Raw genomic sequence first — 23586 nt, 5'->3', positions numbered from 1 at the left:
AGCTTCTTCAGCTCTGGCTGGTTGATGTGGAATGGAAGGGTTTATACTAGGGATGAAATTCAGCAGGTTCTGACAGCTTCTGGAGAACCAATAGTGGAAATTTTGAGTAGTTCCGGCAAATACCACCTCTGGCTGGCCCCAGAGCGGGCTGGCAATTGAGATTTTGCAGTAACCTTCCCCTGGAGTGGGGTGGGAATGGAGATTTTGCAGTATCCTTCCCCTGCCATGCCCACCAAGCCACGCCCACAGAACCGGCAGTAAAAAAAATTGAATTGCACCACTGGTTTAATACTCCTTGCAGACAGCTGTTCACTTGCATTCTTTTAGAGAGTCATTGAGGCCACCCGGAGATTTATCTGTGTCATCAGGGTCACCTGAGTGGTGCACATGGATGTTGAGCCTTCTTGGAACTGTTGAAAGGACTGTGTTGTAGAATGGAGATGATGTCATATCCCTGCCCCTTTGGTAAAGGCTTTTCTAGGGCATAGTGCTTATGTTGGCGGTTTCTTGGCCCAAGGAGCAAGTATTGTCTGAACAGGAGCAAATTAGGCAAAAATAATATAAAAGACAAGGCATCTATGAAAGGGATAAACTGTCAATCTTTGAGAATAAGATGGCGGGTTGGATAGGCTAGATTAAATTATATTAAATACAAAGCTCAGTCTGTCTCAATAATTTTCTATCCCCATAACTTTCTTGCAGCCTTTCTATAAAGCCCAGTATACCCAGCTCTGTTTTTATTGCCAGCGGACACAAAAAAGAGGAAGAACATTGAGAGTAGAGATTAAGAAAATGAGGGGTGAATAAGAAAATAGTAGAAGAGATCATAGACACGTACACTTGCTTTACATATAATTACCAACTACAGGCTTGGCTATCTTGAACAAGCCTTGAAGCCATATTGTGTCCTTCCTTTGCATTTCCCTATTACCATAAACTGTAATTTATTAGGAGAGCTGAGACCAACTGTATTTTGTGTAAACTTTAAGCCTTATTAAATGTATAAGATGTTTTAATTCCAATCACATCTCAAAATTAAAGGTGCAATTATTATAAAATTCGAACACTATTTTATAGGGGGATTATTCTTACATAGTAGTCATCTGTTTGCTCCTAATGTCTTTTTAAACCATTTAAACCAAGCATGTATCCAGAGGATGTCCAGAAAGAAAATTCAATTAACATAATGTTTAACTTATATATAACTGGGACTGAGCAATGCACCAAATTTGAATTGCAGAAAAGTACAACCAGCCCACAAGAAAACAGGAATGTACTTGTTCAACCAATTAGCTTCACTCAAGTTCATTCAAGGCGCTAGCCCTAAAATTTAGGACAATGGTGGGTTCCAAATTTTTTTGTCAATGGTTCAGTGGGTATGGCTAGTTTGGGGGGCATGTGACTGAGTGGGCATGGCCAACTTGACTCACGCCCAGTCACATGGACCCCCACTAGCCATGCCAACAGGAAAAGGTAGGAAATTTTTTAGGATTTTTCCCTATTTACCCCCGCCCTCTTTTCATCAGTCGCCCCCGATTCCCCTCTTTCTGCTCTCCTCACTGCCTCTTAGGTTGCTTACATTCTGCAGCGGCTGGTCCAGAATTCGGAAGGCAAGCTGAGCAGAGTTTTCAGTGGGCCCCAGCCAGCTGCCGCTGCTGGGAAACAGCTGGCTAGCAAAGAAGCCACCGAACTGCCACCTCTTTGAGAGCCACTTTGCAAAGCAGCTCTCAAAGAGGTGGTGGTTGGCCGCTGAAAAGTCCCCTGGTCGACGAAAAAGCTACTTTTATGCAAAACAAGCTTATGACTTTGTGGTATAAGACAACCAAGCATTCTGAACCATTTAGCTACAAACAGATGGCTTATGAGGTGTCTAGGGAGAGGTCTTGCACAGTAATTTGGGAATAATTTGAATCTGTTGGACATGCAACTACATGTCAATTATGTCCTTGTATTTCCTGGCTGATGAAAGCCTCCAGGATGGTGACCAGCAGGTGGGTTTATGCAGAGATAAATTCCTCACTGCAAGAGGAAACATTCCCAGGACCTTTTAATGAGGTCCTCCTTTCCTTTAAAAACCATCACTTGACCCCACCTGCCTGGACAACATTAGTCTAGATTCTCATCTTCCTTTTTTGGGGAAGATAGTGGAAAAACATGATTGCTCAACAGCTCCAAGGGTCCTGGATGAAACAGGTTTCCTGACCCTCTTTGGCCAAGATTCAGGCCGGACTATGAATCAGATGTGATCACACTCATGGACGATCTCTAATGGGAGTGGGATGGAGATAGTGCAACCATTCTCATTCTTCTTGATCTCTCAGAGACCTTCAATATTTTTGACCATGGCATGCTTTTGGGCTAGGTATGTGAATTAGAACTGGGTGGCAGGTCTGCACAGGTTCAACTCCTTTCTCCAAGGTTGGGCCAAATCAATGTAGACAGGGAGTGAGAGATCTAGCACCCGACCATTCGCTTGCGGTATCCCACAGCATTCAGTACTCACCCCTCTTCTGTTTAACAACTACATCAAGCTATTGCGTGAGATCATTTGTCAACATGGGTTGAGGTATCATCCACATCCTGATGATACTCTGCTCTTCATCTCTACATCTGGTAACTTGAGTGATGCTATCTCTGGTGTCTCGCGATGCCTAGAAGCTGTAGGGACCTGGCTGGGGTACGTGAGATTTCCACTGAGCCCTGACAAGACTGAGTGGCTTTTGATGCCTGGAGCCTGTTGTCATCCTTTATTCTAGACAGAGTTGCACTATCCCCTTCAGACCTAGTTCACAGCTTAGGGGTTGTCCTGGAGACACATCTTCTTCCCAAGGAATAATTGATAGGCATGACTAGAAGAGCTTTTGCACAGCTTCGGTTTATGTATCAGTTGCGACTTTTCCTGGATCATGACTTCCTTCACTCAGTTATTCAAGTTCTAGTCATCTCTTGTCTGGACAATTGCAATGTGGTGTATATGGGCTACCCTTGAAATCTATTCAGAAGGTTTCAGCTAGTCCAAGTTGCAGCAACAAGAGCAATTTTGGGGACACCTAGGATGCTCCTGTGCTCTGCAAATTTCAGCTACTGGTTTGCTTCTCAGTGCAGTTCAAGATGTTGGTTAAGACTTTAAAGCCTTCATTGACATAGGTCCAGGCTATCTGATGAACCATCTCATCATGCTAGGATAAGCTCATGTTATTTGTGCCAGCAAAGAGAGCCTACTGCAGATATCATCAGTCAAACACCTTTGACTATCAGAAGAAGAGCCTTCTCTGGCACAGCGTCCACCCTTTGGAAAATCCTACTCTCTAGGGTAAGATCTGTCCCCACCCTCCTATTTTTCCGCAGGAGCCTGAAGACCTGGGGACCAAATGGGGAATTCCCATTTGGAGGTTACTGGGAGGATTCACTTCCTTACTTTGCTCTCTGCTCTCTACTGTCCATCTTTTTGTGATCACATTGATGTATTCTCGCTGTTTTCTTTTTCATTGTTTATTTCATTGTTTTATTATTTTGTTTTGTTTAAACTCCGTTAGTTTCTTTCTTTTTATTGCTGAAAGCTGCTTAGAGTAGCTAAGTGAAATAGATGGCAAATAAATTTAACAAATAAATAAATATTCTTAGAATTGAAAAAAAGCAGCATGTGTAGAATCATCAGAAATGAGGTTTTCCTCTTATAAGGAAAATGTGAAAACCAGACATTTGCGATCTGCTAAATGGCTACACTATCCATTTACTGAAATAATCTGGAAATCTATTAAATTTTCTCTTCTCCTTATTCCTGTATTAGATATATTATTTATATTATTTTTGAATTAATGTCTCCTTTCTCAAGTAAATCTTTCCTAATCATTCTTACTAACTAAAAATATTTTTGTTAGATAGCTTTTCTCCCCTATGGGAATTTATTTTATCTTTGAACTCTTTGATGTAGAGGAAAAATAATTCTACATCTAGAATCTAACATGTTCAACCACTGGCACTTGTTTTATTATATTTGTTTCAGATATTTTTTTTATTCATGCCTATCCCCAAAAAGTATTTACAAGAAGCTACAGTATAATAAAAAAGAGATAACACCTGTTCTTGAACTTATAGCTGAAAAAGACAAGACACAAAAATAAAAGTCATTGAGAAGGGAAAAGTGATATTATATGGAATAGCAACTTGAAATGAAAAGCTCGTTTGCATCAGATCTATATTATTTCAGTGCAACAACTGAATGCCAACTTCTGCTAAAGGGCCATAACTGTATTCCACAGATTCCAACTGTAATACAACTGTAATTGTATTACATCACTTGAGGGAAAAGTCCTGATGTAATACTTGTTGTAGCTGCCAAAATAGCTATTTCATGAATGTTCAGCAGTCAAGTTAATAATTGTGCCGAAAAGAAGAAATATTAATTTGATATTTTTACAAGAAACATATTTATTTCACAGGTATAATTACAGACTGATTAAACAATTGGAATGTCAATCATTTTCAAGGTGATATATACAATTCCCAGTGGTAGGGATAAATGGTTAAAACTCCAAGACCACCAAATAGGAATATAAAAAACAGAAGAATAAACAAAATCCTATGATCATTCAGGAGTTAGCAAGCACCAAAAAAAAGTTACACTTATTCTAAAAATTCTTATGGGCTTCTTGGGCAAAGAGTGATTTGGTATTGATTAAATAGCAAAAGTCTCAGAAACTGACCCAAATGCATGGAACTGGGCCTTCAGATGAAATAATTATGAAATATTTAGGTTTGAAAGTAGGGATGGGCATTCCTTCCAAATAAGTCCAGCTTTTGTGTGAAGTGTCCACACCCATGAGTGTGCCTTCAAATCAGTGTTGACTCCCGGCCACTGCTTGGACTACCCTGAAGTTTTCTTAGCTAGGATTTACAGAAGTGGTTTGCTCTCGCCTCCTCCCTAGTAATTGGACCAAGGTCACTCAGGTGGCTTTATGCCTAAGGCAGAATTCCTTATTTCTAATTGGATGCCTTAAACACCATGTCAAACTGGCTCTCATAATAAATATACAACCTCCAGTTACAGTACCAATGTCCTGATAAGCGATAATCTGCCAGCATTTCCAAATTGATGCCTCCTTCTCTTTAGGTTTCCAAAGATCGGCTTCCTTTCTATTCCCTCAATATTAAAGACTAAAATCAATATTTAAAAGTGGGTCAGAAAGGAAAGGTAATTGCTACATAACTGGGGCATAACGTATGAATATATTTGTCTTTAGGGACTCAGTTACATGTACTAATTATACTTGTACAGATATGCCTCGTTTTATTGTGCTGTACTTTAATGCTCTTCACAGATATTATGACTCGCTGAAGGCTCAAATTATGATTAGCACTTTTTAGCAATGAAGTATTTTTTTAATTAAAGCAGCTACATTTTTTAGACATAAAAATTTAGACATTGCACACTTAATAGACTACAATATAGCATAAACATAATGCATATAGTGTTTATGCACATTGGGAAGTCAAAATATGTGTGGAACTCATTTTATTACATTTATTGGTTTCTTTGCAATGGACTAAATTAAACTGCAATATCTCTGAGTTTGCCCGTATTGACGTAGCAAAGCAGAAGCCAATGCAGATACTCTTCCCATCTTACAACATAGAACAGAAACATACAGCAAGTATGTTTGAAGTTTTCAATTTGGATTTTTAATTCTACCTCAAAGGTGAAGTGACATTCTAAATCAGATTGACAATTTAGAATGAATGAACTAGACTTATTTAAAACCAAATTGGTTTGAAAATTCAAAAAAAGGTTTTTGAACATGTGCAGACAACTTTTAAATTCAAGTCAACTTAATAATTTAATTTCACATGTTGAATTAATTTGATTTTCACAAGCAAGCAAGATGAATTCAAGTATTTGGAACCATAGCCAGCTGTACTCTAGTAAGCCAGCTAAATCAGCAGCATTAAAGACAGTGCTAATACAAACGATCTACACCTATTTTCTACTGGGACATGAGTAAATCAGCAGCCATACATTTGTTTCACTGAATTGTAAATTAATTAATGATATTAGGTGCTCTAATTAAGACATTACATATCCTTCTCATATCTCTTGGAAAATATCTTTGCTATATTCATTTGTGGAGACAAGTAAATCCATGCAGTTGAGAAATAAGTATCTCTGCCAAGCAAATTCTGAAATATGCAATCAGCAAGACCAAATTTCTTCATGAGTCACACCAATGAATTCCTTTATATTAAAGAGACTATTCCCATGATGGAGGACATATGGCACCCGTGCCACAGGTGGCACATAGAGCCCTCTCTGTGGGCATGCATGCTGTCGTCAGCTGCTCTTCTGGTTTCTGGCACATGCATGTGCACCGGACAGTTGGTCTTTGCCAGAGCACGGGAAAACGGCCTGAAAACAGCCAAAAACCAGGCCATTTTTCAGGATGTTTTTTGGGCTGTTTCAGGCCAAACAACAGCCTGAAAATGCCCCCCAAAATGGCCAAAAAGCAGGCATGCACACACCAGCCAGTTGGTCTTCGGGTTTCCAGCGCTCCGGCACACACATGCACATGTTCCTGTTTGGGCATTCGGTGCCAAAAAGGTTCGCAATCACTGGACTATTCCATCCCATTGAAAAAAAAATTAAAAACCAATTATTTTCAAGAAAATATTCTTAACTCATACTATATGACTCACTGAATGTACTGGACTATAACTTCCATCATTCCCAAGTTATCACAGTCATTGTTAATCTTATCACAGGGCTTTATATATCAGTGATTGGATAACCTCTTTAAATGCCGTACACTAAACAAAACAAATAAATAACTGGCCCTAATGTGTTGCTGATCCACGTTTACACAGATTGAAAAGACATACATCTTTATTGTTAAATGGAAACCAATCCTCCGCAATAAGACTAATAGTGGAATACTTATTTATAGTTTATATTTGTAAACCTCCCATAAAGAAGGGCTCTAAATAAACATATAAAAAAACTGAAGGGATACAATTAAGAAGTATTGCATGGAAAGACAATAAATTTCAACTTGGAAATGAAAAGCCATGAAAGTCAATACAGGTGGTAATTCTGGGCTTATGACTGTGATGGAGCCTTCACATCATGGTCTGAAGTCATGATAGTCATAAAATATGTTGCTTATGTGACTGACCAAATTTTATGATCCTTCTGTGGCAGTCATTAAGCAAATCACTAAAGTCATTAAGCAAATAACCATGTTTACTAACTGAATGACCATTGGCTTACCTGAACGGTCATTCTCTGGGCACTGTGGGAGAGTCAAAGCATGGATGGGTAGGAGGAACCACTGAACCGGAGATCTGTCCAAGGCTGGAGAGATCCAGTTTGCTAGGCCTGCTGGCCAGAGGATATGGCCAGTGTTTGGGCCTTTTCAAAGGCCTTGTGTCTTCTCTGCACATTCCTGGACGAACCCTGAGCCTCTCTGCTGCCCTAAGGATCTTTCCCCTTGGTGAACTTCCTGCCCTTAGCCCCTTTGCGAGGGGGATCTGGCCTACTCCACTTAGAGGAAGGCCCTGCTAGTTCTTCCTCCTCCACCTAACCTCGCTCCGCCATGTTCGTGATGATCCTCAGCGATCTCAACACTCCCAGATATCACAGGTCTAAGCAGCTCTTGTAAAACTGGGTGGCAGATAGTAGGTGGTGGTAGCGGTGAAGGATACATGGTGCAAACCCACTGATCCCACTGCACCTGCAGATCTATCCGACTGTGGAGCATGACCTATGGGCCAAATGCTACAATGCCGCCTGTGGAGTGGATTGGTGGGGGGGAGGCATTGCCGGCGACCCAAACAAAGATCAACACTCCCCAGCGGTGATCTGCGATTGCAAGGGACTGCGCTGGCAAATTTCTGGGCCGAGGAAAAAAGGATGTGAAAAAAGGCCATTAAAATGGTCACCACGCTCATTGGGCAATCCGCGGACTGTCGGGTGTAGCCGCAGCCTCTTGCGCTAAAGACAATCCTCCAACAGTTGGGGGGAGTAGAAGCCTCCTCTCTCCCTCAGTGCTCACCAGCAGCTGCGGGACGAGCCCCTGTGGAAAACTCCCCCACGAGCTGTGCGGAAAGGCTCCAAGCCATGATAGCCCTCTCTGAGGTAAATTAACAAAATACAGCAGAAAAATCCTTCCGTAAGCAAACTAGGTATCTGAAAAGGGAATAACTGCACAAAAATAAAATAATGCTTGCTAACTACTTGGAGAGTCCCAGTCTATCTGGTCAAGGACTGAGGAGCTCCCTAAAAAACGGTCCTTACTGGGCTAGACTGAGTTTTTAAACTGGACCTCAATGAGGAGCAGGGAGCATGCCTAAGAAAATCAACTCAGTCCTTGCCCAGATAGATTGAATTTAACCCATGCTTGGACTCTCTAAGCAGTGCACAGGAGAATACCACAATCATTAAGCAAATCAATGGTTCACTATGGGTGCAGTTTTACTGAAAACCAGCACTTCTAGTTTTCAGCAAAACTGTCATAAAATACAGTCATGTGATCACAGGATGCTTCAAACAGTCATAACTGCAGCTGTGTTGCTAAGTGCCAAGGTTTCATCACGTGATGAAGGTCAACCATCGGAACTTCAAACCCAAGTTCCAAGGTAGGTCTGTCATAATTAAACAGCTAAGAACCCAGTCAATAAGTCAGCCAAATTTGAGATAAGAAGTGCAAGGGTCCTGAATGCTTGCATGTCAAACATAAATCCATTACATAAATTGGAGGATTTCTTTAAAGGAGTTGTTTCCCTCCCCCCTCAAAATAAATAATGCAGGAATCCAAATAAAACTATTTATACAAGATGGCTGTCTAGCCTCCATTTAAACAGATATAATGCAGGAAAAATTACTCCAGGGAATCCTCTTCTTCAGTGGCCGTTCAAAATTATAAAATGGTGCTATACAAGGAGACCTATGAGCTCCATAGTTGTAGCCACTTCAGCAGGGGTGTCAAACTCGCAACTATGTCATGTGCCGTATTGCAACTTTCCCCCCTTCACTAAAACGGGGATGGGAATGGCTAGAGTGATGCATCCAACCCATGAGTTTGACACTCCTGTGCTACAGAATCCCCAGTCACATGTTGGATGCTTGGCAACCAGTTCGGAATTATGACGGTTGCAGCATTCTGTGATTGCAATTTGTGAACTTCTGGCTTTCAACAAGCAAAGGCAATGGGGAAATAGGCAGGAGATTGCAAATGGCAATTGTGTGTCTCACGCTTAACAACCATGCAGGATTCATCTAACTGCAGGCAAAACTGCGGTTGCAAATTGATTTTCTCACATGACATTGTGCCTTATGACTTTATTTCCTAGTAACAAAGTTGCTGACCCAATTATCATTGTTAACCAAGGACTACCTGCATGTATCTGAATGCAGGATGAGAAAAATCTGGTTTCCAGGCATAAGGGAATTCTGAATTTTGAAAGTTGTTAAAGAGCAAGAGTTAAAACAAACAAATGGTCATTGCTAAATTATTTATCTTTTTATGGAAATAGCTATATGAGGTTTTCCACCAGGGGTTTTCTGTAGTAATGCTGAAGTTTTAAAATTCATACTGCACAAAAGGAGGATAGGAAAGTTTTTTATTGTCCCAAGCTAACTTTTTTTAATCTTTAGAATTCAGTTAATATTGTAGCTTATGTATCTTAACAAATATAATTTTGCTGTTTTATGTGGGTGTTCCACTTAGTCATATAGCCTGGTACTATTCTATAGTTCTTGCAGAGTTTAGAAATTTATTAATTCCGAAATACTAAAAATCAAAATCAGGCTGCAAAAAATAGAAAGTTGACATGATCTGGGCCCAGTTTATTGTGTACTCAAGCGTCAACAAAAGGAACATATTTATAGAAGTTATTACAATAACCAGGCAATATGGAAAGTCTTAACTACAAAATCAAGAGGTCTAGAGTCAGGGCAGAAAAGTAAACAAATTAATTTGAGTTATTTGCCAAAGAGCAGTCAGAAAAAAGAAATTAAAGAAGATGCAAACATAATTCAAACTTGCATTTTTTTACATTATCATTATTTTGACAATTTTCAAAGAAACATTTTCCCCTTAATTCTTCTTGTTAATAATGAAGGCCACCAAAGATTAACAATCTTTGCATAATTACATAAGTATTATAGAAGTTATTAGGTTGGAAAAGAAAGGAAAAATGCTGACATAGTCTAATGAAAGGGATTACAGGTAGTCCTCAACTTATGATCACAATTGAGTCTAAAATTTCTGTTGTTAAGCAAGACATTTGTTAAGTGAGTTTTGCCCCATTTTACAACCTTTCCTGCCCCAGTTGTTAAGTGAATCACTGCACTTGATAAGTTAGCATGCTGGTTGTTAAGTCAATCTGGGTTCCCCATTGATTTTGCTTGTCAGAAGATTGCAAAAGATGATCACATGATATTGGGTCACAGCCCACAGTCATAAATATGAACCTGTCGCCAAGCATCTGAATTTTGATACCATGAAAAAGGGGATGCTGCAAAGGTCATTAATTGTGAAAAAGTTAATGCCATTGTAACGTTGAAAAGTTACTAAAAAACTGTTGTAGGTTGAGGACAACCTGTAGTTGGAGACCTACAGGATTATTTTCAGGCCTTTTATTGTTATTCTTTTTGTTATTCAGCACAAATATTCTTATTTACTTATTTATATTATATTAACTTAGAGCAGCATAGATAGTGCCTGCCATATCTTTTGTCTCCTCAACAGCTTTATAAGATAGGTTATGTTCAGAGAACGGGAGAAGACCAAAATTACTTTTTAAGCCTCATGGGCTGATTCCCTAGTTCCAGTAGAACCATCTAATCAGGAACCATCTAATCAGTCTTTTTCTTCTTTTACCGTTTCAGGTGTCAAGGAAGATACATCTAATCAGTACACAATGTTATTTTAGACATTAGACAACCAGTTATTTTGGTTGTAGAATCTCTTGCAAAGATTTTTTGAGGAAGTATTTCCTTGTTGCAGAAATATATCATTATCATTTTTCAACTGATATTGAAGCTTATGGATATAGCAGTGTATGGGCAGTCATTGGATGACTACTGTGAATTTACTATCAATGTCCCCATAACTCATAACAGTTAGTAGACACAACCAATCCAACCTACTATCCAATATGCTGAAATGTCTAGGCAAATTCTTAATAAAAAGTGTTCACTTTATATGCAAAGACATTGAAGTGTACCTTTCGTCATTCACTATTCACCCAATTGTAAATAAAAATTCAGAACAGGAAGAGATGAGTTATAATATTTGGGTAAGTTTTGTGTAAGTAGGTATTATTTGAAAACAGAATTTTCTTAACTATTAAGTTAAGCATTTTCAAATTATTTATTCCCTGCCTGGTATCTTGAACAGTCTTCTAACAATTCGATATATACACATATTTGGACTTGGCAGTATTGGAAGGCAGTCTCTCTGTCTCTCTCTCGCACAAGCTTCCTCTGCCCATATGGAAAACACTTCGCAGAAAAAAGGAGTCTCTGCATGGCAAAATGAGTAATAAAAAATTCACATTTAATGCCTAACATGTCTGACACTGCATACCACACCCTTTTTTCCAGAGTATCACCAGTAGCAAACAAATGGAAAAACAAAGCTGGAGATGGAAAAACGTCTTTTGGAAGGGTTTCTTTCGCCACCCGTGCTGCAATTCACTCAATCAAAAGCAAATGCTATTTCCAAAATAGAACCAGGCAACCCACTGTTAATCATTTCCTTTCTTGAGAATTTTTCATTACTTAGCCATGCATTGACACCAGAACTATAAACATTTAATCATGTTCTGCTCTAAATTAGAGTTGATGCTAGAGAAAAGTATTGTGACCCATATTAAAGGTGAGTTTTCATCATAAACTTTGCACAGCCAAACAATTATTTCAGATAGATTGGTATTTCTATTTTTCAATGTTAGTTTTAATCCCATTTGCTATTTATTTTAAATTAAACTACATTACAGAAATCCTAGGCAAAGTTGAATGAAAGCAATCAATATAAGATCTTGCATATCGTTTTGTGGGGGGGAGGGTAGCCCAGTCAGATACATTTCATCTGAAATGTTTATGCTATAAACATTATCAAATATACTTCTGCTGACTGCCGGCTGACTGAAGTTCGGCAGTTCAAACCTCACTGACTCAAGGTTGCCTCAACCTTCCATCCTTCCGAGATGGGTAAAATGAGGATCCAGATTGTTGGGGGCAATATGCTGACTCTGTAAACTTCTTAGAGAGAGCTAAAAAGCATTGTGAAGCGGTACGTAAGTCAAAGTTCTACTGAACATGATTCAGCCAAAATTAAGCATGTCCATTGGATTTCAGCTGCTTAAATTTAAACATGAGCTAATTTTTCCTATCCAAATCAACCACATCTTAAAAGAACTTCTCTTTGGTTGCATAGCACCACAATACTGTTTAGAATTAATCATCTTAACAAACAAAACAGAAGAAAATATAAAATAAGCTGGCAATGGTAGAATATTCGACCAAAGCAATAGAAGTTCCATTGTGTTGTGGGTTAAGCATTGCAACCTGCTTAAACTTATGAAACACAACCAAATCCTATTTGCTTTTACATGTTTTGGAAAAGTGTTCCCTTTTGAATAAAAGCCAACACCAAATATATCCATGAGTTCAGAGAGAGGAAAGAAAGAAGTTGTATAAATGTACTTGCAATTAATTGGAATATCCATGTGATAAAGAAAATATTTTAAGACACTGCTTTGCTTATTACCCTTTTTCCTTTTCTCTGATCTTTTCATTCCTTTTATTCTACTCCATTTAATTGACTTCCAAACATTCCTTTCATGCTGAGGGTGGGGTCATCAAAAGCAGAAGCAGGGAATTCACAGCCAACTGCTACTGATGGTACAGCCAACTCATCACTACAAGAAAGCTTGATTGTGGTTTGACAATCAGGGAAGACAAGCCGTCAGGTTTGGCATTCTGTTCTTTGCAACTGGGATTCTATGTGCAAATCAACTGAAAAAACACAGGCTGTTTGCCAAGTTTTTACAGCCCAGAGGATGTTTGTTTGAAATTTATAGTGGATTTTTATAAGGTCATATGATTTCAAATGAACTACTATAGGTGATGATCTAGATTCAGTAAAGTTTTTTTTAAATTCTCTATAGAGCAAGATGTTGGTTAAGGAAATTTAAAAGACTATTCACATTCATAACAAAAAGAGTAACAAAGAACATTTCTGAATCAGAAAAAGACCAAACCTGCATATAGGTGGTTATTTTCAATTATTATTCCATATGGTGTGTAAAAATCACAGAGTAACCATAACTACTTTGGCTTTCTAATAAGTGTTTTCCTAGAGTGTCTACATATGGTAAGCAAATAAATACAGGCAACCTTGACTTACAACTACAATTGAGAACGAGACTGCTCTAAAGTGAGATGTCACGTGACCATAATGATTTATAGCAGCTATTTCGGAACTCTCATTGAGATTGTCAACTGAGAATCATGGGACCTTCAGTGGGGAATGGGACAACTTGTCACAGCCAACTCACTGAGTCCAACTTGGTACAGTCAACTCACCACCGGCAACCTGGCACAGGACAACTTGCCACAGCCAACTCACTGCATGACAACTCATTGTGGGACAATTTAACAATTATATTTAATTATTTAAAATAAATAAAATTACTTTAATTTTTGCCATTCATATTTCATTCTGTCCCTCTGTTTGCATCCTTTAATTATTTTATTCCACCATTTCTTTGATATTAATGTAACTCTTTTCCTGCAGTGAGTTGTCCTGTGGTGAGATGGCCATGGCGAGTTGGCCATGGCGAATTGTCAAAGACCCCATTCAGCGAGTGCCCACCCAAATCCAAGCCATTCTGGATTTAGTTTTTCCCAGTCTCAAAGCCTCAGTAAGGTAAAGAACTGCCTCCAGCTGTGTCCATCTGCCTATGTTCCCCTCTCCACCCATTTCTGCCCTTTTGATCAATTACCATGCATTGTGGAGCAGTAAGCAGTCCCAGAACCTTGGTATGCCAAAAGCTACATTATCTAGGAATTGCAATGAAAGAATCCATTGAGCAAGTTGAATCTGATTTTGCCATCCCGGCCCTCCCTGTGCTTAATCATCTCTCTTCCCAGTTGCCTGTTGGATTTTTTTCCAGGATAAACAGAGCAAGGGGATCTTCCATCTTCTTTGACTTGTGGTCCAATGGAAGAGCACCTGTCCCTTAAAGACTGCACTTGAGGGCAGATTCGACTCCTATAGTGCTCCCTGAGCCAGCCTCCAGCATTTTCTCACTGGGCAAAACTGCTTCCAGCCCTCCCCATTTGTTGGCATTCTTATTTGTGTTGTCCTACTGGGCTGGGGAGTCACATGATTTCACTGGAGAAGCTGAACCACCGCTGTTTTTTTACGGTACTTTCACCAAAGAGTATTTGCCGCATAGAACCAGAACCCGTGTGGGAGGAGTTGAAGCACCCCTTCAGTCATACAATTTAAATGTGGATGGGCTGCCAAGACTCTGAATTTTGCTCATGTGACCCAGAGACGTTGCAGTGGCTTAACTTCAGGCACAGGTTTCAAGTCTTTTCATTCAGCACTGCTTTAGCTTCTAATGGTCACTAAACAAATAGTTCGTATCTGTATGCCTTGTGAAATACATAACACACATTTTCTGTTTCTGCACAGCAGAGGATGTAAGCAGTTATGAAAATTTTGCAGGCTGTAATACATTATCTTTCTAAGAGCCAACGACTAAACAATCCATAGTACCTTGAACTTTCCTAATTGCCTTTTAAACTGTGAACTTAACACTACACTTCTAAAACCTCTCCCAATAATGGTTGCCAGTAAAACAAAAAGATGTGAAATTAAAAAGGAAAGTCGCTGGGATCTATTATAAAGACATGATAGTATTCTTTGATCTCTGGTTTATTACTACCTTATGCTCAAATAAACAATTCAGATCCAGATAAATAAAGTGAAAATGACTTGAACACAACTTCTGAAAATGTATAATTGTATCTATTTAGTTGGCAATAATAACATAGCTCTAGAACTTCTAGATTAGAGTTCTCCAAGCTTTCCGGCAAGGCAAGGGGATGGTTCCACATGAACAACAGGCACAAGATGCACACGATTATCCACTTCTTCTGCGGACGAGTTCGGAACCGCTTAAGGCTTGGTAGTAGACCGCGTCCCGGGGGATTAGAGACTCCTGTTCTAGATGCTCTCTCATTCTCAAGTTGGTTAGCTACTGCTACTTCATTAGGTGATTAACTGAATAAAGAATTCTCCAAAAGACAAACGTTCTGCTTAATACTGGAAAAGGAAGATACTCTGGTTTGATATAATAAATTGGCATAGGTAATATTGCAGGTAGCACTGATGAAGACTGTCTTTTATGAGCTTAGGCTAAAAAGCCAGTTTTGATCCTACCTGAGAAGGCAGGTTACCCTAAATTGTTTCACCACTGGTTAAATTCAGATAAGACTAGTATTGCTAAATACATACATGTTGTCCTTGACTTGTGGTCATAAAAGGTGATCACATAACCCTGGGACACTGCAACTATCATAAATACATGGCAGTTACCATGAATCTGAATTTTGATATGTGACCATGGGTATACTACAATAGTATGTGAAAAATATTTCAGTGCTTTCAGTGTTATAGTAACTTCAAACAGTTACTAAATAAATCAAAGGTGTAGGCTGATTTTAAGGATAGTTTTAAAACTTCAATTATTATAGAGGGTGATAGTGGGAATTAGACAAACCTTTCAAATGACATAATTTCTCATAATTTGCTTTTCTATAGTTAAAATACTGCTTTGGATATTATAGGTAGTCCTCTCAGTGATGACTTTCAAGGCAGATGAAGGGAGGAACTCAAATATTGCGAGAAAGTGTGTCGTGTCACCCAACCACACTCGCCAGTTAGACTTCAGATACAGTGGCTGAAGGATACTGTCCATCATCAGTGTTAGCAAAAGGTCCAACTGCCAGTTCAAGCAGGCTCTTGTTCTGAAGCACACACAACCCAATGAAATATTAAGACTGGAAAGGGTATTTTCCTGACATTCATCTGGAATAGCAAAATACTAGGAATCTGATGAAACTTCCATGTTTGCGGTCTTTTAAATCGGCAGGAGGAGGATACTGCAAAATCCCCATTCCCTCCCCACCCCACTAACCTGCTTTCCAGCTCCGTTCTCCTATGCAGGGCAACAAAAGAAGACCCAACCGATCAGCTGGGACTCGGGAAGCAGCGAATAAATCAGGGGTTGGGTCAGCCATAGGTGGTATTTGACGGTTCTCCGAACTACTCAAAATTTCCGCTACCAGTTCACCAGAACCGGCTGAATACCACCTCTGTAACTGACCCAATTCTGCCTGCAGGAGCATACTGGAGGAATTTACTAACTTCCTGGCAGAAAAAAACAACAACACTCAGATTCATTCCCAGTTGAATGTCAGTGGAGCCATTGGTCTGGTAGAGATACCTGGCACAGGTGTTTGCTCACTTATTTGGGAATGGTTTGACCCTGTTAGTCCTCAGGACATGGACAGGATCCTACAGAATGTGAGTGCAGCCACATGTGTTGTAGATCTGCATTCCCCCTGATTTATAAAAGCTTCCTGGGAGATCATGCGCAGGGGGTTTGTCCCCTTCTTAAGAAACCATTCCTAGATCCCACTCTGATAGACACTTTACATCTTATCTCCAATGTTCCCTTTCTGGGAAAGATTTTGAGAAGATAGTTGTAGTGCAGCTCCAAAGGGTTCCTTAACAGATTATTTGGACCCCTTTCAGTTGGGATTCAGGTCTGGATATGAAATGGAAATGGCATTGATTTTGATGATCTCTGGTGGAAAGGACACTGGGGGGATGTGCTTCCCATCCTTGATCTAGTTGACTTCTCAGTGGCTTTCTATACCATCTGGTTTGTATCCTTTTTCAAGGCCATTTCCAGTCTGTTGATTGAAAACAAGAGTTCTGGCCCTCGGCCCCTGCTTTGTGGGGTCCGAATCTTAATGCAATCTCTCATTTTTTTATGCTCATGAAAAGGCTTAAAAATAGGCTGGCTCTTCTTCTAAAGCATGTGCAACTGTATTATTATGTTTCAAATGAATACTTAAATTTCTTCTCAACATTTTCTTTCTTTTGAAATAGATGAAACAATCTAAAGAACAGATGTAATTTGTAATTTGTACCTATTGTTTAGATGCCAAATGACTTGGTGTATGCTATTTTAATTTCATATCTGCACCTTTGGTTTCTAAATTTATTTAGACTACCTTTATAACAGAAACTTTAATACCACATAGAAAAAGTTCCATGAGAAGTACAGCAACCTTTGCCCCACCTCCCTCAAGAGAGAAAGATCTGAGACAAGAAACATTACAGAATGATGCTTAAGAAATTCTATCTCAGAATGGAAAATCATTCAAATGTATGTGTATTTATAAACTGTGAAAACTATGTTTAATCCTGCTATTACATTCTTTGCATGAGCTGTAACTTTGAAAATGTTTGTCTTCTACTGGACTCTGGATATAGTAGTGTATAATCAAAATGTCAAAAATAAATCCACTGGAAATAAATTGGTCTTAGTAAAAACAATATCCTCACATATTTCAGAATTATATTACAATTCATCCCTCTGAACCAGAGGTGTCAAACTCGTGGTGTCACGTTATCATCACGTGATGTATTGTGACTTTTTCCCCCTTTGCTAAACCGGGGGTGGGGGTGGCCAGTGTGTGAAGCATCTGGCCTGTGGGCCGCAAGTTTAATACCCCTGCTCTAAGCACCTCTTTGCTTTATCTTTCTGTTTACCAATTTACCAGTTACCGATACTTGCTATTTAAAATATCTCATATATGATCTATCCTGACAATATATTGATTTCAAATTTAAAGCAACTAATTTTATTGCTACATTCTTTATTGAACTAGAACTAATTATAGACAAAAAGACAAATATTAACAAATAAGAGATTTGAAATCTTCACATTTGTTTCCTTTATCATATTTTGATATGGTTTATAAAAAATATATTCAGAAATGGGGAGATAAAAATCCAAAGATTATAATTTAAACATATATTATGTTTTGTTAGAACTGATTTAAAAGATAATTGATTAAATGTTTGAATCTGAGGTTAATAACTATCTTATAGAAAATAATTGAATTTTTCCTTTCATCTAAATCAGTATTCAAATGCTCTGACATTAACATATCCTTTGCAATTGTTCAGAATGACTATTGGATCCCTATTCCATGATGGGGACATTAACTCTTCTCATTTATTCACTATATTGAATTCATAAACTGGTATTTTAAATTTCTAAAATTCAAGTATTTTTATTCTGCTATTATCCAACTCTAGAGCTGCTAACTTGAAATCTGGATTTCTGTTCTTGTGTATGCTATATTTTACTGATAAAGTGCAGTGGTGATACATTTTATTCTGCTATTTTCTTTTTTACATTTTTCTTTTTCAAACTTATTGTGTATTACACTTTTTTGTTTATGATCATTCATAAATAACCAAGCTCATGTTACATTGCTCTCTGGGGATCTTTACTCTTTCTTGATTCACTTCCCATGCTTTTCTCATATTTCTTGACTCTGCTTCAGAAACATTTATCACACACACACACACACACACACACACACACACACACCGCTTCCTTTTTGGAACCCCTCCGTTAACTCCTATAACAGTCTCACACTTCGTCTTTGGACTTGAGTTGTATTAAATTCCTGATGATTCTGAGAAGGTAGGCCAAAGCCAAAACCAAAACAATATTCAGCTGAAATAAAATGATAAATATTGCATTTCAGTATACTTTCACACTTATTTTAAAAAAATAAAAAGCTCAGCCTAGACAACATGTTTTCAGAATACTAAACATACTGAAGCACATCACAGAAAAGCAACCAGGAAGGTGTGGGGGCTGGATAACAAGTTCTAACGGAAACACTTGAAAAAGCCAGTAAATTTAGCCTGCTGCATTATAGCCTGAACACGTGAGGGCTTGTAAAATGGTGCCATGAAGGCAGCTCTGCAAACTGCATACATTCAGCCATAAAGTCTGAAGAAGGGTTGTGCTCACATCTGCTGGTAGGCGTTTTGAAGCCTGCTTTAAAACACTTGGAGGTCAAATCTGCTTCAAGCCTTAATGCATTCAGATGAATGCCAGAAGGTCAATAATTGCATTTACTGGTATATAACTAAAAACATGACGTGCAAAAGTTGCAAGAGAATTGTTCTATTGTTCCTAAAACAGAGCTTAGAACACTAGGTGGAAATTGCAAGAATAAACACTGGTTAAACATTACAAAAAAATTTCCTACATTTGTGAAATGTAATTGAACAAAATGCCACGGAAACTGATGAATTCTACGTTGCTGGAGGCTTTTAAGCAAACTATCCTCAGACCTCTGTTGAAGATGCTGAAGGGGCTTCCCCATTACCTATTATTCACTGAGCACAAATTGGACTAGATGTTCTCACTTCTACTTCTGTCAGGACCTCTGATTTCATCTGAAAAAGAATTTCAACTTTACCTATCATAGAAATACAACTAAAATGTATAGAAGTTACACAGTAAGTTAAGTAGCTCTGCATAATGAGGCAACGCTTCAGAAGGTCAAGCTGACTAGGGAGACTGACCCCTTTGCTGATCAATATTTTCCTTTCTAAGATACTAGAGGGTATTGAGTGCTTTTGTTCTCCCAGTTATGGTCAAATTTCTATGGTACAAGGCATAAAAATAAGATCAAAATACAAATAATATGTTGAAGGAGGAATAAAAGTCGGTCTTCTGGTATAAAATGACAGGAGATATGATTGAGAGGAATTGGTTTTGTGAAAGTGCTTTGTAAGTGCACTACTACCACCAGAAGGTAGGTAGGTAGGTGTGTGTGTGTTTGTGTGTGTGTGTGTGCGCAGTTCCTTATGCAGTCCCTTAGAAACCTGTCCCAAACTGTGGAAGACCTTAAGACCTTAAGTTATAAGTTAACAGTACAAAGTAGATCAAGTAATTGCACATAAAAATCTAAAGGAAAATGTAAAATTAAGTTTTGATGAGTTCTGGCTCAAAGACGTTTCAGGAAATGGAAGACATTACTTCATACAGAAATAAAGCGAAAAAAGAGAAGCTAAGAAACATGTTATGTCCATACCCGATCAACATGACTACATCCACGGAAATTGAGGCAACTTTAACCTAACTGTCAATTTAAATAGCTTATCAGAAAAGATTTTAAACGAGTAAGTATTGGAGATTCACCATCATACATGGACCTGAATTCACCAAATGAATAAAACACATTATGTTCCAACTAATACTGAAAATGGAGAAGTGAAAGATATGATCCATGTAGCTATACTTTAATAGACTGACTTTCTGAAATTTGTACAATACAATATTACCTACATCATATAGCTATTATCCTCTATGACAGGGCAAGAACTTTGCAATCACTGGCATGTTCAAATATTTCTAAAATTCTGATTTGATGGTATAAATGTATATAAGGTTTTCTTTTTTATTATGATTGTCACATTATAATCCACTCATTTTAGGATAACTCATGTAAACATGGGGGATGGTAATTCTACAACAGCCTCCTACAGTATAGATTAAATTTAAAGAAAGTAATGTGCCCAAGGCTGCTTAGTAAAGCTTTTTGGGTAAGCAGGATTTCTTAGTGAAGTTTTATTGGCCCATAACAAACAACATCAGGATTAGGATTCTATAAATCATTATCAAGGAAGTAATATAAATTCTGGAAAGATGCTGTAAAAATGTCATCTATACCTCTGGAAAATCCTTTTAATTACTTCCCACTAGGCTGAAAGTGTCTTGGGAGAGGCATGCCTTGCATTTGTTATACAAGAATTTCTGGTACTACTTTGGCTTCTGAATATAAAGTTTTGTTGGATTTTGAAACCTACAAACTATTCACTAGTCAATGAACATATGAATCACAAATCATGATACTATACTTTATTCAGCCTTACTTCCCAAAGAAAAAGATTATATTCCTTGTTTCTGTTGCCCAGTCTATTTCCATCTCAGCACATAGGGAAGGAATAATCCATAGTTGCACAGGCATTTCCTGCCACAAAATTGGCCTGAAATGTACTGCACTGCCTACCATCTTAAAATGTTATGTAAAGTTTTCTTAAGATGTACATGAAATCTTTTTCTCTTAACCTTACCAAGGAATGGAGTATATATGAGGGACAGGGGTGCCCTTCCATTTTCTTACAAAAGATTGCGCCAAGACTAATAACAAGCTGTCCTTATCAATCAAAGATTTGGCAGTTCATAAAATAAGGTATTAGTTGAGAGTGGATAGTAAACTGGAAATATTATGTTATTTACTTGTGCACATGCATACGTTACATGTATACAATATAATATGTATTATATTGTACATGTATAATATCTCACCCTGATAAGGATCACCTCCTACCCACCTTAAAAAGACATACTCAACACCTTGATTTTATTTTCATTAAACTTATATGGAGTTTAATTAAACTCATAACAATCATTAGAGAAATATTTGTACACGCTTTCCTGGATATTTTATCCTGGTGATTCCAAAATTTATTGAGAAATGTGCAGTTTGACACACCCATTTCAAATTCACCAAGCAACTATTCCCTCATTCATTTCTTTATGTTCAGATAATATAAAGATACTGCCACAGTTGTTAAAAGTGTTTTGTCAGCCCCCAGGAACAGATATGGGGTGCTGAGTAAAGGGAGAAGAAATAAGGGTAAAAGGATAATAGGTTCCCTTCAAAACAGCTCTGGGCAATTACTATTAACAATGAGTCTCTGTTAAAGGCACAGTTATTTCACTGCAACCATTTATGGCTCTGTATCACATCAACTTTAAGAGCATTTTGACATTTGAGGCATGTGATTTTTTTAAAAACACATAAACCACTTTCATTCCCAAACAAGCATTTCATTTTATTATTCACGGAACGACTAGAAAGGGCGACGGGGGGGGGGGGGGGGGGGCGTTAGTAGAGAGAGTAGGATGAAGTTGGAAAAAACTACTCTTTTCCTGCCAACTGGTCTTAAAAATCTGCTTCCAGATCGCAGCAGTCTCGTCTGAAAGCAAACGAACACTTTTCAGTTCCATTACGTTGGAGGTACAATGCTTTGTGCATCTCTTATGTGAACAATTAACTTCCCATCACTGCAGAGACCCAAGTCCAAGGCAGGAGGATTTGTGCGCTCTCTCCCTCTCCCATCTGCTTTGCACAACGAAGTGAGGGAAAATGAATCTCTAAGTGCCTTAGCCACGGCTGAATGTGCACCAGATGTGCAAAACTTCTGTCAAACTTCACCGTTCCTTTTACAGAACGGTTTTCGGGGCTAACTTTTCGGATATCTCTGTACGCGCGCCAAAGGGGGGAAAGCGCACATGGACAAACTATGTATTCACAAACCAACAATAAAACGCCACTGGGATTAAACAATGTTAACTACTAGACACACTGGCAAGCAGAAGAAGTCTTCTTCTAATGTTCCATTTTCCTCTAACCCAGCTCAGTTCCTGATAAGAGTTCCATTCACCCGTCACTTACCCATTCGGGCTTCGCAAACCTGCAGCAACACGTAAAATCCAACGGCTGCACACAACCAGAACTTGGCCATTGCTCCCGCTTCCAGATCTTGCACCCAAAGACGAAGGACTTTGCTCTCGCAGCTTACACAAATAAATCTGTCCCGAAAGCCGGCGTCTGAAGCTTGGCTACCACTTCTATTCCAATGTGAAGCGCGCCTGAAGTAGTGAATGACCTAAACAGGGAGGGGAGCAGAATCCGAAGTCACACCCCTGTTTGAATACAAGTGACACGGCATTTAAAAAAAGAAAAAGAAAAAAAGAAGGAGGAGGAGGAGGAGGAGGAGATAAAAGGGTACTACTTATGAGTAAGCACAATTGCCGCTAATATTTCATGCAGTCTCCAAACGGCTTTGACTCAACGAGACGCGTTTTCCCGAGGCGGCCGGGCTGGAAAGCACCTCGTGGTTGGGGGCGGGGTGGAAAGAGTTGCTCGGCGCGGCACGCGGCCCTCCCGAAAAAAAAAGGAGCGCAAGCGGCTGGCTTGCAATTGCTGAGTTTTAACAAGGGTTCCTAATCCCGGCTTTCCTCCCTCTTTTTGTGCATTCATTGGAAAGGCGAAGAGTTTAAGCAAGGAATGTTCCCCTCCCCTCTGGGGTTCTCCCAGTCCTCTTTTCTCTCACCAGACCTTATAAACCGATTAAATTTAGGTTGCTGTTTTTTGTTCTTTACTGTAACATCCGCTGAGAGGTGCTTGCGCTTTTCATAAAGGCAAGGAGGGGGCCTTTAGGGTGTTTTTTTTCTTTTTTGTTTGGTTTCTTTCAGAGATTTTTTTCCTGTAATCCTAGATTAATAAATGAGAAACTTCTGCGTGTGCCGTTATGGACTTCAAACATTACACAGAGAGTAGAAAGAAAAACCTTGGCCGGGTGTTTTCTGCCCTTTTTTTGCCCTCAGAATTTACCTGCC

At 38.8% G+C, this 23586-nt stretch overlaps 1 protein-coding gene across 5 annotated transcripts in view; it reads right to left on the bottom strand.

The window, feature by feature from the left end:
• The window catches only part of CD44 (CD44 molecule (Indian blood group)), an 86754-nt gene extending 63573 nt beyond the window's left edge, over positions 1-23181 (bottom strand). For 2 of the 5 annotated variants that reach the window (XM_032225825.1, XM_032225817.1), the window contains exon 1: positions 22640-23180. In XM_032225825.1, the coding sequence (XP_032081716.1) occupies positions 22640-22709 (70 nt within the window). In that variant the 5' untranslated portion in view covers positions 22710-23180. Of the gene's footprint in view, positions 1-22639 lie in introns of all 5 variants that reach the window. The other 3 variants (XM_032225810.1, XM_032225834.1, XM_032225843.1) reach the window with 3 other exon arrangements.
• Between the last annotated feature and the right edge of the window lie 405 nt (positions 23182-23586).

This window comes from Thamnophis elegans, chromosome 1, assembly GCF_009769535.1.
Source record: "Thamnophis elegans isolate rThaEle1 chromosome 1, rThaEle1.pri, whole genome shotgun sequence".
NCBI classification, from domain to species: domain Eukaryota; kingdom Metazoa; phylum Chordata; class Lepidosauria; order Squamata; family Colubridae; genus Thamnophis; species Thamnophis elegans.
This window is presented reverse-complemented; position numbering and strand designations above follow the sequence as displayed.